At 37.2% G+C, this 23,531-nt stretch overlaps 2 protein-coding genes across 3 annotated transcripts; both read right to left on the reverse strand.

Annotated features, from left to right (window-relative positions):
* Window positions 1–406: 406 nt before the first annotated feature.
* Window positions 407–9,455, reverse strand: kdf1b (keratinocyte differentiation factor 1b). 2 transcript variants are annotated; one of them, XM_051137429.1, is made up of 4 exons: window positions 9,226–9,455; window positions 6,883–7,821; window positions 6,527–6,595; window positions 407–1,475 (listed from the first exon to the last, which is right to left on the reverse strand). In XM_051137429.1, the coding sequence occupies exons 2-4, from the start codon at window positions 7,742–7,744 to the stop codon at window positions 1,396–1,398; spliced, it is 1,011 nt and encodes a 336-aa protein (XP_050993386.1). In that variant the 5' UTR covers window positions 7,745–7,821; window positions 9,226–9,455; the 3' UTR covers window positions 407–1,395. The 2 variants fall into 2 exon arrangements, with proteins under 2 accessions (XP_050993386.1, XP_050993387.1); XM_051137430.1 differs by having other exon boundaries at window positions 9,201–9,455.
* Window positions 9,456–11,313: 1,858 nt separating this feature from the next.
* Window positions 11,314–14,858, reverse strand: zgc:175136 (uncharacterized protein LOC100136863 homolog). The gene is made up of 5 exons (XM_051136136.1): window positions 14,744–14,858; window positions 14,586–14,638; window positions 12,657–14,504; window positions 12,428–12,572; window positions 11,314–11,525 (listed from the first exon to the last, which is right to left on the reverse strand). The coding sequence occupies exons 1-4, from the start codon at window positions 14,764–14,766 to the stop codon at window positions 12,454–12,456; spliced, it is 2,043 nt and encodes a 680-aa protein (XP_050992093.1). The 5' UTR covers window positions 14,767–14,858; the 3' UTR covers window positions 11,314–11,525; window positions 12,428–12,453.
* Between the last annotated feature and the right edge of the window lie 8,673 nt (window positions 14,859–23,531).

Consider the following 23,531-nt stretch of genomic DNA (forward strand, 5'->3'; position numbering starts at 1 on the left):
CATTTTAACATATGCTAATCATGTTTTAGCAATGACCCGTCTTTTTTTTTTTATATGTTTTAACACTAATCACTATTAGCATGTAGCTATTCACTGCTAGCATGTGTAGCATGCTAAGAATCCTATCCCTGGTGAAAAAAAAACAGCATATGCTGGTAGGTATGTTTTGATGCTGGTTTAACCCAGCATAAACCAGCAAAGGACCAGCTTAAACTAGCATCAAAACATACCTAACTAGCATGCTGGGGCATGGCTAGGAAGAGGTTAAGGTGATTCAAGATTGGCTGTTTGCTGTCCCGTGTGAATCAAGCTCACCCCTATGTCTCTATGACACTGTGATCCAAAGATATCCATCTAGGCCTTTTATAATGGCAGTCTATGGGATCAGTTGCTAGGGTGCACTAAATGGTTGCTAGGGCATGGCTTAACAGCTCCATAATGATCCTGAGAGTTTGACTGGTTGCCTGAGTAAAATGAGCCCACCCCCACGTCTCTATGACTTTGTGAGTTATATTCAATGCAAAATCCCTATTTAAATTACCATAGAAGGGAAAATGTGTGTGTACAGATGCTGTTTCATGGGCTGTCCCTCGCCATAGTATGTCTATGGGGCAACTTTGGGAAGCTCTTGTGCCATAGGGGGTACAACTTATACCCCATTGGGGGGGGATGTTCTTGCACAGCTTGACAGCCTCTTCGAATGTGGTGAACCACATGTTTTAAATAAATTTTCGCTTTGCACTATGTCCCGTCAAAGTTGTCCGCAATGCAAAGTCTATGGGACTTTTTCGGATGATTTTTCACCGCCTGTACGAACATCGTACACCCGATCACTTGTAAAAGTCATAGATTTCTGAAGGATCATGTGACTGGAGTAATGATGCTAAAATTCAGCTTTGAAATCACAAGAATAAACTACATTTTAAAATATATTCAAAAAGAAAAGTTATTTTAAATAGTAAAAATATTTCAAAAGTTTACTGTTTTTGCTGTACTTTGGATCAAATAAATGCAGGCTTGGTGAGCAGAAGAGACTTCTTTAAAAACCAATAAAAATATTACTGTTCAAAAACTTTTGACTGGTAGTATATGTGCATCTGTTGGCAATAAAGAGGTCAAACTGTTTCTTATTCTTCATTCTCAGCAAGTTGGCTTACGGACAGCAACGCTGGCATAGGCTACTTCACACGTCCATCACAAGAAAATATGAAATAGAAGCATAAATACACCTACCATCTCAGATTTGTTAAAAAGCTACCCATGAAATCACAATTTTTAGGGGTATACTTCATAATCATCCACTGACTCCAAGCCAGAGGAAACGTTCTTCACAGAGACGAAGTATTGTTTATGGACACGTGGAAATGAAAATGATGCATGTCTGATGGGACACTCTCACGCCCGTATGCTGCTGGGGAGTAAAGGAGTGTCCGACGTGATCGGCACACCAGTTTCCTGGAAACTCGGAGAGAACGCTGCAGGGAAAGTGAGAGAAACAGATTCAAATTAAAGCAAATTAACTTGCAATTTCATCTCATAGGAGTTAAATCATGAGGACCTTTTAAAATAACCACTGAAACCAAACTGCATAAATGGCTCATTTTGAAATTTGCCCAGATTTCTGAGGTCACGGCTCAATTCTAGATTCCTAAACAAAGATTTGTTAAAAAAAACAGTCCAGCTGTGTCAAGCTAATGTAGAGAAAAAACACGACAGACTGAGTTTATCAAACCACATGCTGTTCCCGAAAATGTGTCTGAACTGTTGCTCCGCTTATTGTTTTATTTTTCTGTTTATTTTATGAATCATTAATCTTTAACAATGCAGTGCGGTTCTACAAAGAGATTGTTGAAGGATGAAGCTCTTATAAACTATACTTCCCTTTAGATAAAAAGATATGTGCTTAATCATACTTGGTGTGTACTTGTAGTGTACTGCAAATCTTAAACGTATATTTTTAAAACACTGTACTTGGAGGTAACACAATATTAATGATACTAGATTAAAGATAAGAGTAAACTTTGAGTTGGCTTGAGAAACCCTAGCCTAAAATTTTGAAGCAGTTGTAAAACTATAAATGTTGATGTTGCTATCATGATTTAGCACATTGCTTACATGGTTTAACATTTTAACATGATTAACTTGTTGCTTGCATTTTTTAGGCTAGTTACAATGTTGTTAGCATGTTACTAGCATGTTGTTAGCATGATTAACAAGTTAATATCATGATTCTGGCACGATTAGCAAGTTACTAGCATGTTGTTACCATGATTAACATGTTACTATCGTGTTTCTAGCCTGATTAGCATGTAGCTAGCATCATTAACATGTTACTAGCATGTTGTTAGCATGATTAGCAAGTTACTAGCATGACAATCAAGTTACTAACATGTTGTTAGCATCATTAACAAGTTACTATCATGTTTATAGCCTGATTAGCATGTAGCTAGCAACATTAACATGCATTTTGCTATCACAATTAGCCAGTTACTAGCACGTTGCTAATATGATTAGCAAGTTACTAGCATGTTGTTAGCATCATTAACAAGTTAATATCATGATTCTAGCATGATTAGCATGTTGTTACCAAGATTAACAAGTTACTATCATGTTTATAGCCTGATTAGCATGTAGCTAACATCATTAACAAGTTTCTAGCATGTTGATAGCATGATTAGCGAGTTACTAGAATGTTGCTAGCATAGTTAGCCAGTTACTAGCACGTTGCTAACACGATTAGCAAGTTACTAGAATGACAATCATGTTAGTAACATGCTGTTAGCATGATTACTAAGTTACTATCATGTTGTAAGCATGATTAGGAAGTTACTAGCATGTTGCTAGCATAATTAGCCGGTTACTAGCACGTTGCTAACATGATTAGCAAGTTACTAGCATATTGTTAGCATGAAAATTACAAGAATGTTGGTAGCATGACTAGCAAGTTACTAACATGTTGCTAACATAATTAGCCAGTTACTAGCATGTTGATAACATGACTAACAAGTTACTACCATGTTGTTAACATGATTAGCAAGTTATTAGCATGTTACTAGCATGTTGTTATCATGATTAGCAAATTACAAGAATGTTGCTAGCATGATTAGCAAGTTACTAACATGTTGCTGGTATGGTTAGCAAGTTAGGAGCATGTTACTAGCATGATTAGCATGTTATTAGCATGTTGCTACCATGATTAACATGTTCAAACCAGCTAAAACCAGTTGATTCAGTAAAAAACAGTTAAGACCAGCCTAGGGTGGTTGTCTAGTCTTAGCTGGTTTAACCTTGGCTGGTCTTTAAGCAGGTTTCTCAGCTTGGCAGTCTAAGACCAGCCTGACAAGCTAAAAAATTGGCCAAAATCACTTTAAACCACTTTAAAACCAGCCTGGGAGAGCAGCCAATCAGATAAGACTGGTTTTAGCTGTATTTTTTCAGTAGGGAGTTATTAAGCTTTGCTACAGCAATAAACAGTTTAGATGCACCACAGGTCTCTTTGTATAAAAGTTTTCACCCCCTCAATGAAAGACTATGGGATTTTAGGTGGTTTTGATAGTCTGGTTTTCGAAAACCATAAGCTGGATCAGTTAGAAAAGACACAGCAACTAACTTCAGACCAGTCTGAAGGTCCGACCCGAGATTGGTGGTTGTAGCTTTAAAGCTCTAAGAGGAGATACTAGGAGATCAGTATATAAGCTCAAGCCGACTTAATAAAAGCCCACTTTGTGTACTTTAAGTGTGTTCTTAACACACTTAAGTAGACATTTAAAAAGTGCACTTTTTTCCTTTAAAGTTTTACTTTATCTTCTGCTGTGCTTTAAAGTACATTTATATTGATGGGTTTACTAACATACTAAAGCACATATAAAGTTTACTTTACATCAATTCACTCTTAAGTTTATTCTTGTAAAATACATTATTTCTGTTTTTAAAAGCTAAAGTATGCTTGTTTTTCACGAGGGTTGACCCAAAAGAAAACACACAGCCTGTGAATAAGCTTTCATCTCACTGCATTTGAATCTCATTTCACATGTGAAGACAATATTTACATTGTTTTAAAAGAACAGCAGGAAAGAATAAAAAACAGCCAGCTTGTTTTTGGAGGTGAATATGATTATGTGATTTTGACTGTTTCACAAAAAAAGTGAGAGAAGAAATAAGTATATGTAAAACATCTGGAAAGACACTTGAAATATTTTTTTAAATGATAAAGTATGATATCCTAGAGAAAGCATGAACAACAACAAATGTGTGCTCTCAGAACGGCATGCTGAAAGTTATAGCTTCATGTTCCCGCAAACGTTTATATAATGGCATAACAGGAAAAAAAATCCAACTGTTGCTTGCCAACATTGTAGAGCATGAAAACAACATCAAGCAAACAGAACGGGAGGGGTAAACCACCGCTGATGAGGAAAAGAGAGACATTCAAATTCAGAGGATTGTAAGCGATCAGATGGCTGCCAGACAAGAGAGCATTGTTTGTGACTATGTGGTTGGTTACATCACAAACCCCTCAGACTCACGAGAGAAAGACGCCACACACCCCTCTCATTCTTTCAGAGATGATGCAGCCACTCAACAGCCTTTAATACAGGCAGGGAGCGGCGCACAGCACTGGTACACTAATGCACTGAACCACACTCAGCTGATAGCTACATTAGCATGAGGTTAAGCTGAGGACTTTGTTTAGTTTTATGCAAAACAAACTGAGGGTGAATCTCACGTCAAGGACAAATTTCACCCCAAAATCAAAAGACAGAAATAAGAAATTATATTTAGCATAAAAAAATACAAATAATAAAATCTAGTTTTAGGACCATTGTGATTTTTGCATTGCAAAAATATTTTTAGGATATTTTACACTACTGCAAATTCTCATTCATATGGAAGGCTATTTCTGCCACTGAATAAGAAACAAAAAAAGGTAATTGCAACTTGATTGCACATTTTTTTTTTTTCAGAATTGTAAAAAATAAACTCGCAGTTGCGAGATATAAAGTCTGTATTGTGTGATATAAACTAGCAATTTTTACTTCTTTTCTTCAGAATTGTTTATAACTTGTAATTCTGACTTAATAACTTGTAAATGTGAGTTTATATCTCATAATTGTGAGAAAAAAGTCAGATGTGCAAGATATAAACTCAGAATTGCTAGAAAATTGTGAGATACAAACTCACATTTACAAGAAAATTTTTTTTTATTTCTCAGAAATGCAAGTTTATATCTCACAATTGCGAGGGAAAAAAACAGATTTGTGATATAAACTGAGAATTGCGAGAAAAAAGTCTGAATTGTAAGATACAAACTTGCATTCGCAAGAAAAAGACTTTTTTTTTTTATGACTTTTTTATCTTTTTTTTAAAAGTTTTTATCAAGTTTTTAAAAAACTCAGAATTGTAAAATAAGAAAAACTAAAGTAAATAAAAAAAATATCTTTCTTTTTTATACAGTGGTGTTAATGGGCTGTAATGTGAAAAACAAACATATATTTTGTAATGTACTCTACCATTCAAAAATTTGGGCTCAGTAAGATGTAATGTTTTTGAAATAGATTTATTCAGTAAAAAACTAATATTGTGAAATACTATTAAAATTTAAAATAACTGTTTTCTATGTGAATATTTGTGACTCTGGACCACAAAACCAGTCTTAAGTCGCTAGGGTATATTTATAGCAATAACCAAAAATACATTGTATGGGTCAAAATTATTGATTTTTCTTTTATGCCAAAAATCATTAGGAAAATAAGTAAAGATCATGTTCCATGAAGATATTTTGCTAAATTCCTACTGTAAATATATCAAAACTTAGTTTTTGATTAGTAATATGCATTGTTAAGAACTTCATTTGGACAACTTTAAAGGTGATTTTTTGCACCCTCAGATTACATATATTGAAATAGTAGTTGTATCTCGGCCAAATATTGTCCTATCCTAACAAACCATACATCAGTGGAAAGCTTATTCATCTTTCAGATGATGTATAAATCTCAATATCGAAAATTTGACCCTTATGACTGGTTTTGTGGTCCAGGTCACATATTGTAAAATGTAATTTATTCCTGTGATCAAAGCTGAATTTTCAGCATCATTACTCATGTCTTCAGTGTCACATGATCCTTAAAAAAATCATTATAATGTAATGATTTGATGCTCAAGGAACATTTCAGATTATTATCAATGTTTAAAACAGTTGTGTTGCTTTGTATTTTTGGGGAAACCATTATACATTTTATTTATTAGAATTCTTTGATGAATAGAAACAGAACAGCATTTATTTAAAATAGAAATCTTTTGTAACATAAATGTGTAACATTATTACTTTAAAGAAAATAAAAACCTTTGAATGGTAGTGTATTAATATAATACAAACATTTAAATAGCATTTATATATTTATAGTGTCATGAAAACGGTTTTGGAAATGCGTCTTAGACATTTTTTCATATTGCAATAATCATTCACAGTTTTGTGTTTTAAGAAAAATCAATGTAAATACCTCATAAATTTAAATTCACTACTTACACTGGCTACTGTTGTTGCGTAACTTCCTGGCTTCAATGTCATCTGACCTCTCCAACGAAATCTGCAACTCTACAAACAGAATAAAATGGTTCATTTAATCTAATGTCATTATATACAACATGTGGCATGCAGTGATTTCAAAGTTAAGTCAGGATAATAACACAGACAAACAGTGTTACTGACTCAGTCTTGCTTTCTAAATATAGCTCTCAACAAGAGCTATGACACACACTGAAAGTTCAGCGCTTGACAGCATCTGAAACCATTCACTTTTAAAAGTATTTAAAAAAGATGATGCCAAAAGTCTGATGTTTAGCAGAGGCCACTGAGAATGAAATTGCACAAAAGAAACTCACTTCCATCACTCATGGAATTGAAGCTGCTCTTCTGGCTGTTCCTCTTGCTGTTCCAGGTGTCATTGCCGCTGTCCCGCTGCAGCTCCGGAGGCCTGATTTGCGGCTTCTTCTTACTCTTGCGCGTGCTGATGCGAATAATCTCTCGCACCAGCCTGCACTCGGCCTCCTGCTCCTCCATGTTGTGCTCCTGCACGATATCTGAGATCAGCTGACTGATCTCCCGCGAACGCCGCAGGAACATGGAGTCCGTGGTGCACTTGGCCAACTCGTTGATCTCAAACTCAGAGAAGACCTCCATGAGCTTCTGCGTGATGAGTTTATCCACATCTTCCATCCCATTCCTGTTGATTAAGTCATCCTCCGGTAAGCTGCTAAAGTAAATCGGACTGTCCATCTCCATTTTGGACGTGGGAAACGACACATGACTTTCTTCTTCTTCATCAAAGACCGATGTGTCCACCTTGACGCCACGAATGCAAATGTCGGAGTAGAAGCCGTTCTCAGCCTGTGGAGGACTTGAGGGGTTCTCCACCGGCACGTTGGGAGCTGAGCTTTCGCTCGAAACGAGACAAGGCAAGCGGCGGCACACGCGGTACAGTCCACAAGTCAAAACGCTACAAAAGAGCTTCCTGCAGCTACTCACAGAAGCGCAAGGTCCACACATAGGCGTCCCCGAAACGGGCTCCTCTTTGACAGGGAGAAAGCTTACCTTCTCCGGCCCAGTCGTGTTGCCGTTGGCATCCCTGCCGACTTTGTGCCTCACTCCAAAGTGCTGGATCTCAATCTCAACGGGGTCGACACAGCGCTCTTGGTATGGCCCTTCATCAATGGGACCAGTGGTCCAGGACGGGGTGCTCTCCATAGGGACAACACTCAGCCCAGACCGTCCTCTGGTGGCTGTTTTTACTGTTACCTGACGCTGGACTGAGGCCTCAGGGTCTGTTCAAGAGAAAGAGACATAATAGCGGAAAACTGGGAGGAGATGAAGGTTTTACCTTACACTTTCAAGCAGTCTCGGTAACAAAACTGCAGCCAGTCGCACCAAATTTCCCTAAGAGATGTAAACCAACCAGTTTAAGGGCTGATTTGTTTGCTTTCTTGGCTGTTGCCACTGTTAATAAGAGAGTGAAAGTAAAACTTCAACCTCAATGCTTAAAAATATAGAAACACTTAGAGACTCTGAAACACTTAGAAAGATTCTGTGTCATCTAAAGCCTTATAAAAGTGAAATAACATGTAATTAAATGCATACATGTGATTTTACTGCACATTTTGTGCTCATGCCATCTTAAGTAGAGCGACAAATACATTTTAGTCGCTCGTATATACGTATATAACAATATCACCATGGTTAATATACATGAAATAAGCAATACAGTGAGGAAAAGAAAGTGAAAGTGTTGTACATGTGAAATAGGGTTAATTAGGGACATTTTCCCCAGTCATCTCAATGGCAAAATGTGTCCCAATCTACCTACAATCGGCTGAAATGGCATCCTGTAACACTTGCAACATCATTACTGTCCTTTATACATAACTTTAAGCATGTATATAAAATACGTCCTGGCACTGCAGCTGCTTGTTTTTACTATAATATATGCATTTAAAATATACCATATTGCTTATGACCTATTTAGGCAGACGTTTCTATATATAGTGATGACGTTTATAGGACAATAGAAGGGAAACTCCAGACATCATTATTTATAAATCAAAATAAATTATTTGAATTTTTGAATTTTGAATTTTGAATTTGAATTATATTGTATAATCTACAATGTAATCTAATAACAACAGATTATGTTATAAATTAGTCTATATATTAGAGACTAAATATATATTTATATTTACTTTTATTTACACGTCAATACATACAATATACAACATATACTGATACACACACAAAAAAAAAACACAGTCAAAGAAATGACCTTTTTTACATTTTCAAATATTAAGCATGTTTTTAGAAACTTCTGAAACAACTAAGCTTTAAAAAGCAGACTTAGCTAAGTAAATAAATAAAGTTTTAACTTGAATGTTAAACTCGAGTTTTAGATTAGACGATAGAAACTGATGCAAAGTAAGCCTACATACATTCATTTTAACAAATACTTTACGGCCGCCACTGATTATTTACAAATTCGGACAAGCTTCAAAGTTCACCCTGTCCCCAAACAAAAACACCGCAGTTTTGCCGCAAAAAAAAGTCTAATCACAGATATGCGGCTTTAGGAAACAGACTAACTAGAGACTAACTAGAAAATATCTAATCTACGCCAGGCAATCTTAAGAAGTAATAATAAGAATAAAAAACAAACTTTGTTATTGCTGGACTTTACTCACACCATATGGGGGAAATGTCGCAGTCTGACGAGTTTCTTCCGGAAGTCCGGACAGCACAAAAAGGTCGTTCGACCTGGATTTCACTATTAGTCCACAAATATTCCGCCGGTGCTCAATCAGCTGCCTCAGATTGTATTACAGACAGCAACAAGTGAAGAGAAATGGTTTGACCTGCATGCTCGTCGTTCCTGCTTGTACGAACACACACAGGTACACCTACCTGATTCAACAGGTACATCAGGACATGGACACTAGTGACGTAATTCGCAACTTGCAAGTTCAACTTATTTTCATTGACTGACAATCAGAGCAGTTGACCTTTGAAACCTAGGATACACGTATATTTAAAATAAAATAATACAACAAATACAACTTTTTTATTTTAAACGACTGGTTAGTCTACATTTTAATAGGATGCACAGTCAGTGTGAACGCAGCTGTGAGATGTTTAACCAAGAGATGGCGTCATTGTTCCTCAGACACTATGGCGGATTCAGAATAGTGGATTATTTTTTTTCTTTTTTCGCCTACTATATGTTTGCATAATATATGCATTGCACATTACTCGTACTAACCCTTACGAAAATTAACCATGAATTTACTAAAAAAACCAAAAACAAAAAAAAAACCTTGGTTAGAGGAGAGTGGTGTAAGATGAGCAACTTTTTATTTATGTGGTCCTCAAGATAAGACAAAATGAAGTACATTTAAAGCGTCTAAAGTAATTTCAGGATGTTTCCTATCATTTTAAATGATCTGAATATATATATATATATATGTATGTGTGTGTGTGTGTGCGCTCCTTTGGCTCAATTTGCCCCAGGTTAGAGATAAGTTGACCAGAGTCAGGGGGTAAGATGAACCGTCTGGGTGAAAACTGACCATCTGACTGAATCTGATTTAAACCCATATGACATTTTAATGATTATTTAAAAACTAAATTTAACTTAAGCAAATTTCATTTGCCAAACAATCATATTTCAGTTCTGAAAGCTAACTTTAAATAAAACTAATCAAATTAATTTTAATTTTCAATCTTTGTTTGCATTTCTGAAACAATGTGTTGAACACTAAAGTTTAACCTTGCCAAAAACAGACTAAACACATTTTGCTGAGTAAAATTAAATCACTGAATGAAGGAATAAATGTCACGAATATATATTTTAGTCAAATGATTTTTGGTATGGTACCTTTTCTGCAATGTCAAACTAGCCATTAGGGACCACAGGTGGAAAGACATATTCGATTATAATGTGATGGAAAGCATCTTCCGGTTCTCAGAGAAAGATCTGGTGCACTTGTACACCATCCCTATCAAATAAACAACAAATATTTATATAATATGCATTTACATGATAAACTAAACCAGTTGCGTAAGATCACATTAAAATACCAGTTTATACTTCAGAGATTTAACTTAACTTCATTGCTTTATGATGGGGTGAGTTAAAGTGCTGGCTCAACTTACCCCACATCATTTGGCTCACTAGCTAGTTTATCAGTTCAGGCTAATATTTAGCTAAATTATTTGCATGGGTTTTATATGTTGCCAAACCACCTATATGCTTCGTAAATATTTATAGACCTGGATAAATTTGCTTTGATGTAACAGCCATTACATCTATTATGCTACAAATTTTACTTTGACAAGCCAAAAACAGTTTTTAGAGTAAATGGGTGCCTTCCGCTCCTCCCATGCATCTCCCCTTTTCACAGTTTGGCAGAAATGTGTGATTCTAAAATACATGGTCACATGACAGTAGACGTGTACAGGGGGTGGGTCAACTTAAACACCGGCTCAACTTACCCCACTCTCCCCTACTATAGTTAAACCACACATTAACCATGGTCTTGCTAAACTAACCATAGTATTAGTAAAACATGGTTATACAAATGGTAATCAATGCACCAAAAAATAAATAAAATAATAAAAAAAAAAAAAAAAAAAAAAAAAAAAATTAATAATTTCCATGGTTTTTAAATTTAAGGGAATTCTACAACATGTCACAACAGTAATGTCTATTTCTACAGTATCAGGAGCAACAGCAGCTGTGGTCATCAAATGGCAAGAACTAAAGACCTTTCCCTTTTGTAAGTTTAAAGTCAAGTTTATTAAATGTAGAGTCTTTGAAAGGGTGGTGCATCAAGAATAGAGTCATAAATTGCCAGGACAGTTCCCTGTGTCCACAGTTTCAATGATCACTGAACAGCAACGCACTGGATCAGTCAGAGCATCCTGTAGTCCTTGCAGAGACCGGAGCCTGATGACTGACAGCCCCCCAACACACACCTAATCAAGGCTGCAAGAATTAAAAAAAAAAAAAAAAAAAAAAAAAAAAAAAAAAAACACCACACAACAACACACAACAATTAAAATGCATGTACTACTAGAATCATACAAAATGTGTGATTAAAAACATTTTACAGGCTTCAAAGCTGTAGGTCATGAACAAAAAGGTATACAAACATACACATTTTCTTTTCACACTAAATACCCAGATGACTTCCTACAGCTGCCAAAAAGTGCAGTACATTTTAGTATCCAAATGTAAAATACTGTAACCCACAATGCAAAATAACACTTGCAACTAGGCCAGTTTGTTACCCAATGCCTGTCCGACTGGCCGGAAGCTAGTTATAAACATGCTGAGCATGTGGACAAACATATTTCTTGATCAAATTCCCATTCTTGGTGAGGCATCAATGTAAACACAGTTGGTTTGCATCTGCCTGAATGTAAGCGAAGGGAAGAAATGAACTTGCGCTTTACGTTCACACACACAAAAAACGGCTGCTGTCAATTATGTAATAGTCATCAAACATTAGTACTGCCGCAGATGTTTTTGCTGTACTGAAATCGTTACTAAGAATTGTGACGTTTCAAATGAAACCTAATGAACGGATTGAAATATTCATTGCATTATACAACCATATTTTTTAAATATTGGTTAGTATATGGTGCATACTGCACAGTATGAAGTAAACTAGAAAATAACACTGCCATAAACATACCCAATTACATTTAGGAAATGAGGCAGTCCAACACTTGAAGCAATGACAGATTGCTGGGATGCTGTAAATGCTGAAATAACCATCCCACTTTTAGACTTTACAGTACTGCTTGCAGAAGTCAGATCATTTCCTGCTAACAACCAAATATAGACTTTTCTGTGTACACTGTAAGTAAAGCAATTGTACTCACTTTATAGCAGACGTTGAAAACGGCTTCTAGATGGAGGGGTTCACATCCTGGAATCTGACTTGGCCCTGTTGATCAAGACCTTCAGGGCTATTTTGGGTCCCTTCACACTTGGAGGCCAAGAAATCCAAACTGTTAACTTGCTCAGCTATGGCAGAGGGAACAATAACGTAGTTATTTTCCGACTAAAATTCACATTTCAGGGATGCAATGAGAGTACGATTGAGCAAACCTTGTCTGTAGCTGCTGGAACGTGTAGGAGAAATCCTTCGGATGGCGCCTTGGCCGAACCCACTTGGAATGGCAGTAATAAGTCTGGTGCCATCTTGACTTTGGACTCCTGTGGAACAGTGGGCTGAAGAACTAACAGGCTTTTGTACATTTTGACCTGGCCTCTGGCCATGGGAACTTTGGAAAGCACCACTGCTGAGGTCACCAGAAGCCCATTGGTTCTGAAAACTACCAAAGCTGCTTGTCAGTGGTTTATTAGGCCTAACGTGGACTGTATTGATCTCATTCATTCCAGCAATACTGGGCTTAGTTGCACTGAATCCCAATTTACTTTTAGAAGGCTTTAAGGGCACTGAACTTTGTCTGTATGAGGTTCCCTTCACAGAGGAGACGGCCTGATACCCAGTCTGGGAAGAGCTGGCATAAGTACTAGTGGCTGGTTGGACATTTCTGATATTCTGGTTCGCTTCAAAAGGCTGGTATTGAGGAGCAGACTGACCAGGGGCAAATGGTACTTTGCGCTCTGGAAAGCGCTGATGAACTTTGGGTCTATTGAATTCTGCTCTGTTTTGAACATTTGCAGGAGCCTGTATTATATGGATGGCACCAGAACTGGCAATTGAGGACTTGGTCGCATCACGTTGAGCCCCGCTTCGAGAGGGGTACGTGGGCTTAAAGATTTGGCTAGGTTGACCAGGGATATTGTAGGTCTGCTGGAATTTGGGGCGAGTACTTTCATAGTTAGGTGGTAACTTGTTTCTCTGAGAACTTTCTGGAGCCTTAAGTAGTATCCCACCAGAGCTGACAATTGAAGATTGAGCAACATTGTCCTTACAGTCACTTTTGGAGGGTTTTCTTGGCTCAGAGCTGGGTCTGTGTTGAGTTCCACTCATGGAGTGCTGAAGAGGTTCATTCCATGAATTGCTCTGACTGCTGGAAGTCAATCTGGTATCTCTAGAGATCTGACTGGCTTGATAGGGGTCAACATGACTGGGAACTCCAGGTGGTTTTACTGAATCTGGAGGCCCACTAAAGCCCCCAAGACCTTGAGCACTTACTCCACCTTGAACTAGAAAGATTGGCCCCGAGCTAACAACTGAAGGCTTGGCCTCAGTGTATTTAAGTCCACTGTGAGGGGGTTTTCTTGAATTCATACTTGAATACACAGGGACTCCCCTCAAAAATGGTCCATAACTGCTACTGGCTGTCTGGACATTGCTAGTACCCTGGGATGAACTATGCTGATGGGAAATCAGGCTTGAGATAGGGCCTCTTACAAGTGGGTCTCTACTAACTCCAGAGGTGAATTCCATTTGGCCATGTGTGCTTTTAGGAGGCTTTACGACAAAGACCTCGTTAGATCCAACAGTTTTAGCCACCTCAAAACTAGATTCACCTCTAGAGGATTTTAAAGGGTTTGGTTCAGGTACTTTTAGGGTTCTCATCAAGGTGGACCTGCTTTGAGAAGTAGCAGAAGCCAGCTGGCTACCAGGCTGCATGTTTTTGAAGTGATCAGCTGATGCATGAGACTCATACTGAACAGAGGGCTGACCAAAACCTGACAAGTCATATTTTGGAACAGAAGCAGAAGGCTTGTAGGTAATCATATGATTGTCTTGATTGTCAGTTTTGGCAGAAGTCTGACAATCCTTTGAATCTGATTTCACGTTTGATCCTGTAAACAGTCTTTCTGTATGAGCATCATAACTTCCGTGGGTGCCTCGATGGTGGGGCAGGCGAGCAGAAATATAAACGGGGTTATTCAGGTTTCCCATTTGTTTCACCTCAGGGCCAATCACAGGAAAAGTATGGGCTGAAACTCCTTGCAAATTAGCGGTTGGCAAGCGCCCTGTTAGAAACAAATAAAGAGCACACAAACTGTAGGACACGACAATGTTTCAGAAAATTATCAGCAGTGTGTTAGACTTACCTTCATAATTCCCCAAACAGGTTGCATAAGCAGGGAACAAGGCAAAAAGAAACCTGAAACCAAGCCACAAGTCAAACATTTTGCAAAGCAGGGTACATGCTCAGTAAGCTTGAGACCAGAAAAACAAATAAAAAATAATTTGTCAGTTTAGTGCTCACCTTAAGTAGTATGTGGAATCCATGGTTAAACAAGGCACCCAAAAAGACAGAATAACTACCAACTTCTGTTGTAGTCTTCTCACTTGATAGCTTTGGGCTATGTCTCAATGGGAATGCTTTGTAGACTTCAATACTCACCTTCAGCCAATCAGCAATCAAGATGCCTGAAGATGCAGCTGTTAGCAATTATCACTTCACTTTAAAAATCAGAGATTCAAATCTCTTTTTTGAATATGCCTGATAAAACAAAATATAAGACATAACAGAAAATAAATGAAAAAAAAAAAGCTTAAATTAAACTGAATTAAAATAAACTATCAAATGTTTTGTTAGGTAACTTAAAATGTGCAGTTTATCTAAATTTATTTTATTATTTTTTTTTTTTTACCAAAATATTTCCTACTACATAGTTTATTTAAGCATAAACGAATGAACCAGACTACATTAGGTTATACCAGAGAAAATCAATTTTAAGGATTAGATCAGGAGGAAATTGCTGACAACTCATCCTCAAATTATTCTTTAGGGTTCCCACCAGTGAATTTTCATGTCAGTAATTTTTGATTACAGTATAAGGATTTTATAAAAAAAAAAAATAAAATACATAAATATAAATAAAGTATTCTGAGTAATTTCTGAATCAGTTCAATTTATTCATTGTAGAAAAGAAAATAGAGCATAAATAATATAATAATGTTTTCACTGTATGTCAGTGATTTTAATATTTTATTACTTTCCATGACCGTTCAAGCCTGTAAAATATTATTTTACCTGCTATTTCTAGTTTTCCATAACTGAAGATGCCATGCAATTTAACCTTATTTCTAGATTGTGTGATGAATATATGCTTTCTAACCAACAACACAACCTCATCTGACCATAATTAGATTCTCGTCCTTATGAACTCGCATCAAGAAAAAACAGTACACACCTTTTTCATGGGCTGAACATGGTAAAGAAAGCATATAGTTGATATCATTTATGCAGTGTTGGGGAGTAACTAGTTACATGTAACAGAATTACATAATTTAATTACATAATAAATCTAACTGTAATCAATTATAGTTACAGAGAAAAATATGTAATCAAATTACAGTTACTTACACTACCAGTCAAAAGATTTTTAATGTATTTAATGAAGTCTCTTCAGCTCACCAAGCCTGCATTTATTTGATCCAAAGTACAGCAAAAACTACAATTTTGAAATATTTTTTACTATTTAAAACAACTGTTTTCTATTTGAATATATTTTAAAATGTAATTTATTCCTGTGATCAAAGCTGAATTTTTAGCATCATTACTCCAGACATATGATTTGACAGAAATCATTCTAATATTCTGATTTGCTGTTTAAAAACGTTCATTATTATTATTATTATTATTATTATTATTATTATTATTATTATTATGTTAAAAACAGCTAAGTATATTTTTTTCAGGTTTCTTTGCCAAATAGAAAGTTCAGAAGAAAGGCATTTATCTGAAATAGTTTTTTTGTAACAAATGTCTTTATTATCACTTTTGATCAATTTAAAGCATAAATATATATATATAAATATATATATATATATATATATATATATATATATTAATTTCTGTCATTTAGCTTTGATCACAAATAAATGACATTTTAAAATATATAATAAAAATATATAATAAAAATATTTCACATTTCGTTCCACTGTATGTCCACACATTTAGCAAAATTGTCCCATCTGAAATATGAGACACAGATGTTTCAGGTGTTTAAGACACAGAATAGGACTCATGCTTCTTCAATAACTGTTTTATTTCCTATTAGGGTTTGTGTATATGCTTTATTTATTTATTTTTTATTCCCAAGGCATTGTTAGATGCCAGTGTTTCCTGTCATAGCTATGCAAAGATTTGATCTCAAAAGCAGTATCATAACTATTAAACTATTTCTTATGACTTTAAATCTATATTTAACCGCAGAAAGATCTCTGAAAAATAAAAAGAGGTGCTAAAGTCTGATTTTGTGGTGACTGTGTTTTAAAATTAAACAAGTAATGAAGGCTTTTAAAAGTCTAACAGTAGTCAGTCAGTTTTGGTGCCATCCGAAGGATCTCTCCTACACTTTCCAGCAGCTACAGACAAAGTTTGCTCCATCATAATGCCACTGCATGTATAAAATGTGATTTTTAGTCAGAAAATAACATTATTGGTCCCTCTGCCATAGCCGAGCAAATCCAGCATCAAGTTTACAGTTTGCTTTTGGATTCCTTGGCCTCTAAGTGTAACTTGTAATCTGTAACCAATTACAAGTAACCTTCCCAACACTGCATTTATCATATTTACATGGGCATCTACAGACATTTTATGTTAGGGCTCAAAGAACTGCAAAATATGCACTGTGTATAACGTACAAGAACGGTCAGGCTTCACATCCCGTATATTTTGAAGCAAGTGCTTTCGAGGAAGAGGCTTCTTAATGCATCAAGCTCAAGTACAGTACAAGAACATGTGTTCACAGTACGGGGTTTCATATTTTAAGGAGGTATGAAAGCCATTAATGCCATCTAATACATAGCCTTCCCTCATACTCGCATGCATACGCGCACCGCTCTGACAATTTCCCATTCCCACCCGTGCACATTTGATAGATAGGGATCATTAGTGTCATTCTCCTGCAGTCAGCAGGAAGGAGAAGCATCGGTCTGTCTCCTGATACCAGGTACTTTAAGCGCCGAGGAGATCTGTCACACCGGCCTACTTTTCCTTGGCATGTCATTTCATCCTATACATTGTCCTTCATTTATTCCTCCAGCCAGGATGTTGGAATGGAGTAATTTCCTATATATTAACGGGATCGCTCACGAGCTCTTCACCTGCCATTATGGATAGTGGTGCGACTGTGTGACCTTTACACGGAGCTGTGATTAAGAGTCAGGATGACATTCAAATGTATGGCTGTAACTTGGTGGCTGTTAAAATGCGGCGCTCGCAGATGTTTTCAGCTTTCCGTAGAAAGGAATCCTTGAAATGAAGGAGTGATTTCTGTTAAGCTCTGTTGGGGAACAGAAAAGGACATATAAAGTTGAGTAGAAAGCAAGTTTTTTTCTTGCTAACATCATCAGAAATCATCACAGCGGTACAAATAATGTGACTCGGTATGGAAACAATGAAAAGAAATAAAAATGTTTTTTTAGCTGCAATGAAGCTCATTAATCAGAGAGAACATATCCAGGAAAACACACTCCATCAGTCCTGCAAAACTCTTTGTTTTAGTCTGCATTTCTGAAAATATTTTCAAGAATAAGCTTCGGTAATGGCTAGCCGCACTTGGCAAACTCCATCGTCAGCAGATTCTCCTCAGCAAGCAGTGGCATACAGGAGAGAATGTCCCATTGTGAGGTGTAGTGTGAATCTATTCATCATCGGACATTCAAGGATTCTTATTATAAGACTTGGACTAGATACTGTAGTTTCCCATCAATCTTACGTCCTGCACCACCACCACCATATAGCTCTGGATTTCACACAGTATGGATTAATCTTACTACAACATGTTTAGGTCATATGTCTCCATAAAATAAATCACATTTAAGCCTATTTTTCTCATTACGATTACCAAAAATATATCCAGATATTTTTCGTTTAAAATGCCCTTATTCAATTCAGTTATTCTTGTGTTTAAAGTATATGTGACCCTGGACAACAAAACCAGTCACAACAGTCAATTTTTGGAAGAGATTTATACATCATCTGAAAGCTGAATAAATTAGCCTTCCATTGATGTATGGTTTTTTAAGATAGGACAATATTTTATAATATTTGGTCGAGAACTATTTGAAAATCTGGAATCTGGAGAAAATCGCCTTTAAAGTTGTCCAAATGAAGTTCTTAGCAATGCATATTACTAATTAAAAATTAAGTTTTGATATATTTACGGTAGGAAATTTGCAAAATATCTTCATGGAACATGATCTTTACTTGATAAATTGATCATTTTGACCCGTACAATGTATTGTTGGCTATTGCTATTGTTTTTGAGGAAAACATTTCAGGATTTTTCTCCATATAATGGACTTCCAAAATGTAGTTTAAATGCAGCTTCAAAGGGCTCTAAACAATCCCAGCTGAGGAAGAAGGGTCTTATCTAGCGAAACAATAGATCATTTTTTTCGGGAAAATAAAAATTTGTATAATTTTTAAGCACAAAGGCTTGTGTAGCACAGGCTCTGGGATGCGCGTTCATGATGCTACGTACTATTAAATCACATCGAAAGGTCACGTGGAACTACAGACCCAATGTTTACAAAACGAATGTGCAAAGACTAAGAAAGTGCCAGTAAGTCAAATGCTGTTTACAAACAAAAAGGTACAACCATGTCGGACGATTCTGAAGTTGTAGGAGAAAATAAGATGGAGTTTTTCGCCATACTCTTCCTTTTTGAGCCGGAGTACACAGACGATGAACTTAGTGATTCGTAGTAGTGATGGGAAGTTCGGATCAATTTACTGACTCGGACCTTTGAGTCTCGTTCAGCAAAATGAACAAATCTTTTTTTGCTGACATAAACGAGTGGATGCTTCTCAAAATGATAGCTGCATCCTAGTGAGGTTAAGTCATTCCTAGTCCAGTCCTTTAAAGACTTTTATGCTAGAGTTCTCCTTAGCAGTAAAGCTAGGGTTGGCAGTTTCTGCACTAGTAGTGTCATCTAACGTAAGTATAGAAGTAAAGCATGTTTTCAAACAACCTTTTCAAATGCCCCTTCCATGCGTCACACTTCCCGCAACTCAAACATCACAAACACAGCTCTTACAGGTCTATAAAAGTGAAGGGATGTCTCAACTGGTAAAAGCAGACTACTTTCAATAAAAGGTACAACATATCAGGAATGGTTTTAACTTGAAATCCAACTTTCGTGTCGAGAAGGACGATTGAAACCCAATCATCAAATTCCTCCATCTTGTCAAAGCACTGCCAGTGCTTACCCTAAGTGTGCTGCAGACATCCTGAAAAGTGAAGCCAAAACATTTTGATCCCCATCTGGTGGCTGGCTGCAGTATAGGTCATAAACCTTACCCTCTCCATGTAAACAAATAGCATGTGAGCCTAATTTTAAAACATCTAAAAAAAAATCATTACTGTACAGACTTGGGCTACAAATTAATCGCTACAGCCCAGAGTCAGGGTCCAAATGAATCACTACTGTGCAACTCAGGCTCCAAATGAATCTTTACTACGCAGACTCTGCTCCATATGAATCACTACTCTGCAGACTCATGTTTCCAAAAAAAATCACTACTGCGCAGACTCTGGCTCCAAATGATTCACTACTGCGCAGACTCTGGCTACAAATGAATCACTACTGCACAAACTCTGGCTACAAATGAATCACTACTGCACAAACTCTGGCTACAAATGAATCACTACTGCACAAACTCTGGCTCCAAATGAATCACTACTGCGCAGACTCTGGCTCCAAATGAATCTTTACTGCGCAGACTCTGCTCCATATGAATCACTACTCTGCAGACTCATGTTTCCAAAAAATCACTACTGCGCAGACTCTGGCTCCAAATGATTCACTACTGCACAGACTCTGGCTCCAAATGAATCACTACTGTGCAACTCTGGGTCCAAATGAATCTTTACTGCGCAGACTCGGCTCCATATGAATCACTACTCCGCAGACTCAGCTCCATATGAACCAATACTCCGCAGACTCTGGCTCCAAATGAATCACTACTGCGTAGACTCTGGCTCCAAATGAATCACTACTGCGCAGACTCTGGCTCCAAATGAATCTTTACTGCGCAGACTCTGCTCCATATGAATCACTACTGCGTAGACTCTGGCTCCAAATGAATCACTACTGCGCAGACTCTGGCTCCAAATGAATCTTTACTGCGCAGACTCTGGCTCCAAATGAATCACTACTGCGCAGACTCTGGCTCCAAATGAATCTTTACTGCGCAGACTCTGGCTCCAAATGAATCACTACTGCGCAGACTCTGGCTCCAAATGAATCTTTACTGCGCAGACTCTGGCTCCAAATGAATCACTACTGCGCAGACTCTGGCTCCAAATGAATCACTACTGCGCAGACTCTGGCTCCAAATGAATCTTTACTCCGCAGACTCTGGCTCCAAATGAATCACTACTGCGTAGACTCTGGCTACAAATGAATCACTACTGCGCAGACTCTGGCTCCAAATGAATCACTACTGCGCAGACTCTGGCTCCAAATGAATCACTACTGTGCAACTCTGGCTCCAAATGAATCTTTACTGCGCAGACTCGGCTCCATATGAATCACTACTCCGCAGACTCTGGTTCCAAATGAATCACTACTGCGCAGACTCAGCTCCATATGAACCAATACTCCGTAGACTCTGGCTCCAAATGAATCACTACTGTGCAACTCAGGCTTCAAATGAATCTTTACTGTGCAGACTCAGTTCCAAATGAATCACTACTGCACAGACTCTGGCTCCAAATGAATCACTACTGTGCAACTCTGGCTCCAAATGAATCACTACTGTGCAACTCTGGCTCCAAATGAATCACTACTGTGCAACTCAGGCTTCAAATGAATCTTTACTGTGCAGACTCAGTTCCAAATGAATCACTACTGCGCAGACTCTGGCTCCAAATGAATCACTACTGTGCAACTCTGGCTCCAAATGAATCTTTACTGCGCAGACTCGGCTCCATATGAATCACTACTCCGCAGACTCTGGTTCCAAATGAATCACTACTGCGCAGACTCAGCTCCATATGAACCAATACTCTGTAGACTCTGGCTCCAAATGAATCACTACTGTGCAACTCAGGCTTCAAATGAATCTTTACTGTGCAGACTCAGTTCCAAATGAATCACTACTGCACAGACTCTGGCTCCAAATGAATCACTACTATTCAGACTTGGACTCCAAACGACGTTGGTGCAAGTTGGCAGTGGCCATCTTCACACACCTGTCCTCAGCAAGCAACACAATTCATGTCAAATATTACAAACTAGAGTACAAGTTATACTCAAGTTTAATACTAATGGTCAGGGGTTTTTTCAAATCAGTAACCCTAATTGTAGTACACTTGAACACATCTTTCATACATTAGTGGGTTCAAGTGTTGGGACACTATATTCATGGTGTCCCAAAATAGCATATTTGAGTACACTAAGATGTTCTTAAGATTATCTTAAGAAGTACTAAAGGATATTTTTAGTATATTAAGTACAAAATTAGTGCGTGAAAACAGAGCACTTTAAGTACATTATGGATATGCTCTTTTTTTCACTTGGGATTATATTAGGTGTGTGATGTTGTGCTGACATGTGACTATTTATTGATTTTAGCCAATCTGACATGTTTCTTATTGACAGGAAGGAACCCGAAGATCTAAATGAGAGCCTGTCATGAGTCAGCAGTGGTCCAGATGGCATCTTCCCTTTGGAAGTATCTGCCCTCTGACCTCTAGAACGTTCTCCACATCCCAGCCAATCACGCACAGCTATCCCTGGCCTGGCTCTTAGAACCCCCTCCTGCTCAAGCATCTGGTCATCTTGAATAATGTACGTAATAACAATGACTTGAGTCATAATGGGCTTAATGCTCAGCAGGAACAAAAGGTCAGATTACCTCTACAGAAAGACACGCCTACTTCTCATCATGCTCTTCCGTCAAAAAAATCTTCATAACAATTGTTTTCCGTTTGACTAGAATTCCCTGTACAGCGGGATAATGTTGTTCCAGAAGATGTTTAATAACGTGGTCCTGGATGATTGTTCCTACATTTTCTTAAGTGGTCAAGTGAGAGCCAATTAAACTAGGTTAGTTATATTGATTTTCTGAGCTTGAGCCGTTCATTTGATTCAGTTTTGCAAACTTCGCCCCCTGCTAGTAGATGTCACATCTACACTATTAAATAGGAAAAAAGATGTTTTTTTACTGATACACTTTCAGAACAAGTTGTGTATTCTGACAGAACATCATTTGCATTTGTCCACTTTCAAGGCATCACGATTTCACATTTTACTGCAGAAGCTGACAAGCGTCCTTGTATGTGAACAGAAGCCGAATCAGATCCATTTTAGCAAATCAGTGCACTGTATTCAGGTCAGGTGACATGGCTGCCAGTCACTTTGAAAAGATGCGCTAGATTAGAGGAATTTCATCAAACCTGACTAAAAGTGATCAAGCATGGATAATTTAGATGAACTTCATGAACCTGTGATATCTTCTTCAGGGCGTAAAAGGAAAATAATAGCTGAATTTTTTTTCACAGAACGTTGCAAATGCAGCATGTTACAATGATGAGGGAAAACCGTGTGTAATCACAACCATAAAGTCTACGATCGCAACAACAACGTTTGTCAGGAGTCTAAATTGTCAGCTGATGAGATTACAAAGATAAAACAAGTGTTTGTTTTAACTCTGAAACATGAGATGTGGAGTTATCTGCTTTTGCTACAAAACAAACTTTTAATACTTAAAAGTTTAAGTTACCTGTATATGTTTAAGTTATTATTACTTAATCAAAACAACCCAACTGCAGTTTGATTGATATTACTTATAATGCACAATTAATATAAACATAAACACATTTAGAAAAAGAAACATGATTTCTGAAAGTAAATACAAAGGGAGTTACCTGTTTTTGCAAATAAACTCAAGTTAAAAAAACAATCACAATGATAAAAACATCACAATAATCCACAAGTAATCCACACCACTCCAGTCTATCAGTTAACATCTCGAGAAGCCAAAAAGCTACATATTTGTAAGAAACAAATATATCATTAAGACGTTTTTACCT

Source organism: Labeo rohita, chromosome 19, assembly GCF_022985175.1.
Source record: "Labeo rohita strain BAU-BD-2019 chromosome 19, IGBB_LRoh.1.0, whole genome shotgun sequence".
NCBI classification, from domain to species: Eukaryota; Metazoa; Chordata; class Actinopteri; order Cypriniformes; family Cyprinidae; genus Labeo; species Labeo rohita.

Excerpts from the sequence above, each read along its gene's own strand:
- kdf1b (XM_051137429.1), bottom strand. The coding sequence starts at position 7,744 with ATGGAGAGCACCCCGTCCTGGACCACTGGTCCCATTGATGAAGGGCCA. Across the intron at positions 6,596-6,882 it reads CAATTCCATGAGTGATGGAA|AGTTGCAGATTTCGTTGGAG; the intron begins GTGAGTTTCTTT and ends TTCTGTTTGTAG. Across the intron at positions 1,476-6,526 it reads ACGCAACAACAGTAGCCAGT|CGTTCTCTCCGAGTTTCCAG; the intron begins GTAAGTAGTGAA and ends CTTTCCCTGCAG.
- zgc:175136 (XM_051136136.1), bottom strand. The coding sequence starts at position 14,766 with ATGGATTCCACATACTACTTAAG. Across the intron at positions 14,505-14,585 it reads CTGTTTGGGGAATTATGAAG|GGCGCTTGCCAACCGCTAAT; the intron begins GTAAGTCTAACA and ends TGTTTCTAACAG. Across the intron at positions 12,573-12,656 it reads TTCCAGCAGCTACAGACAAG|CTGAGCAAGTTAACAGTTTG; the intron begins GTTTGCTCAATC and ends CCTCTGCCATAG.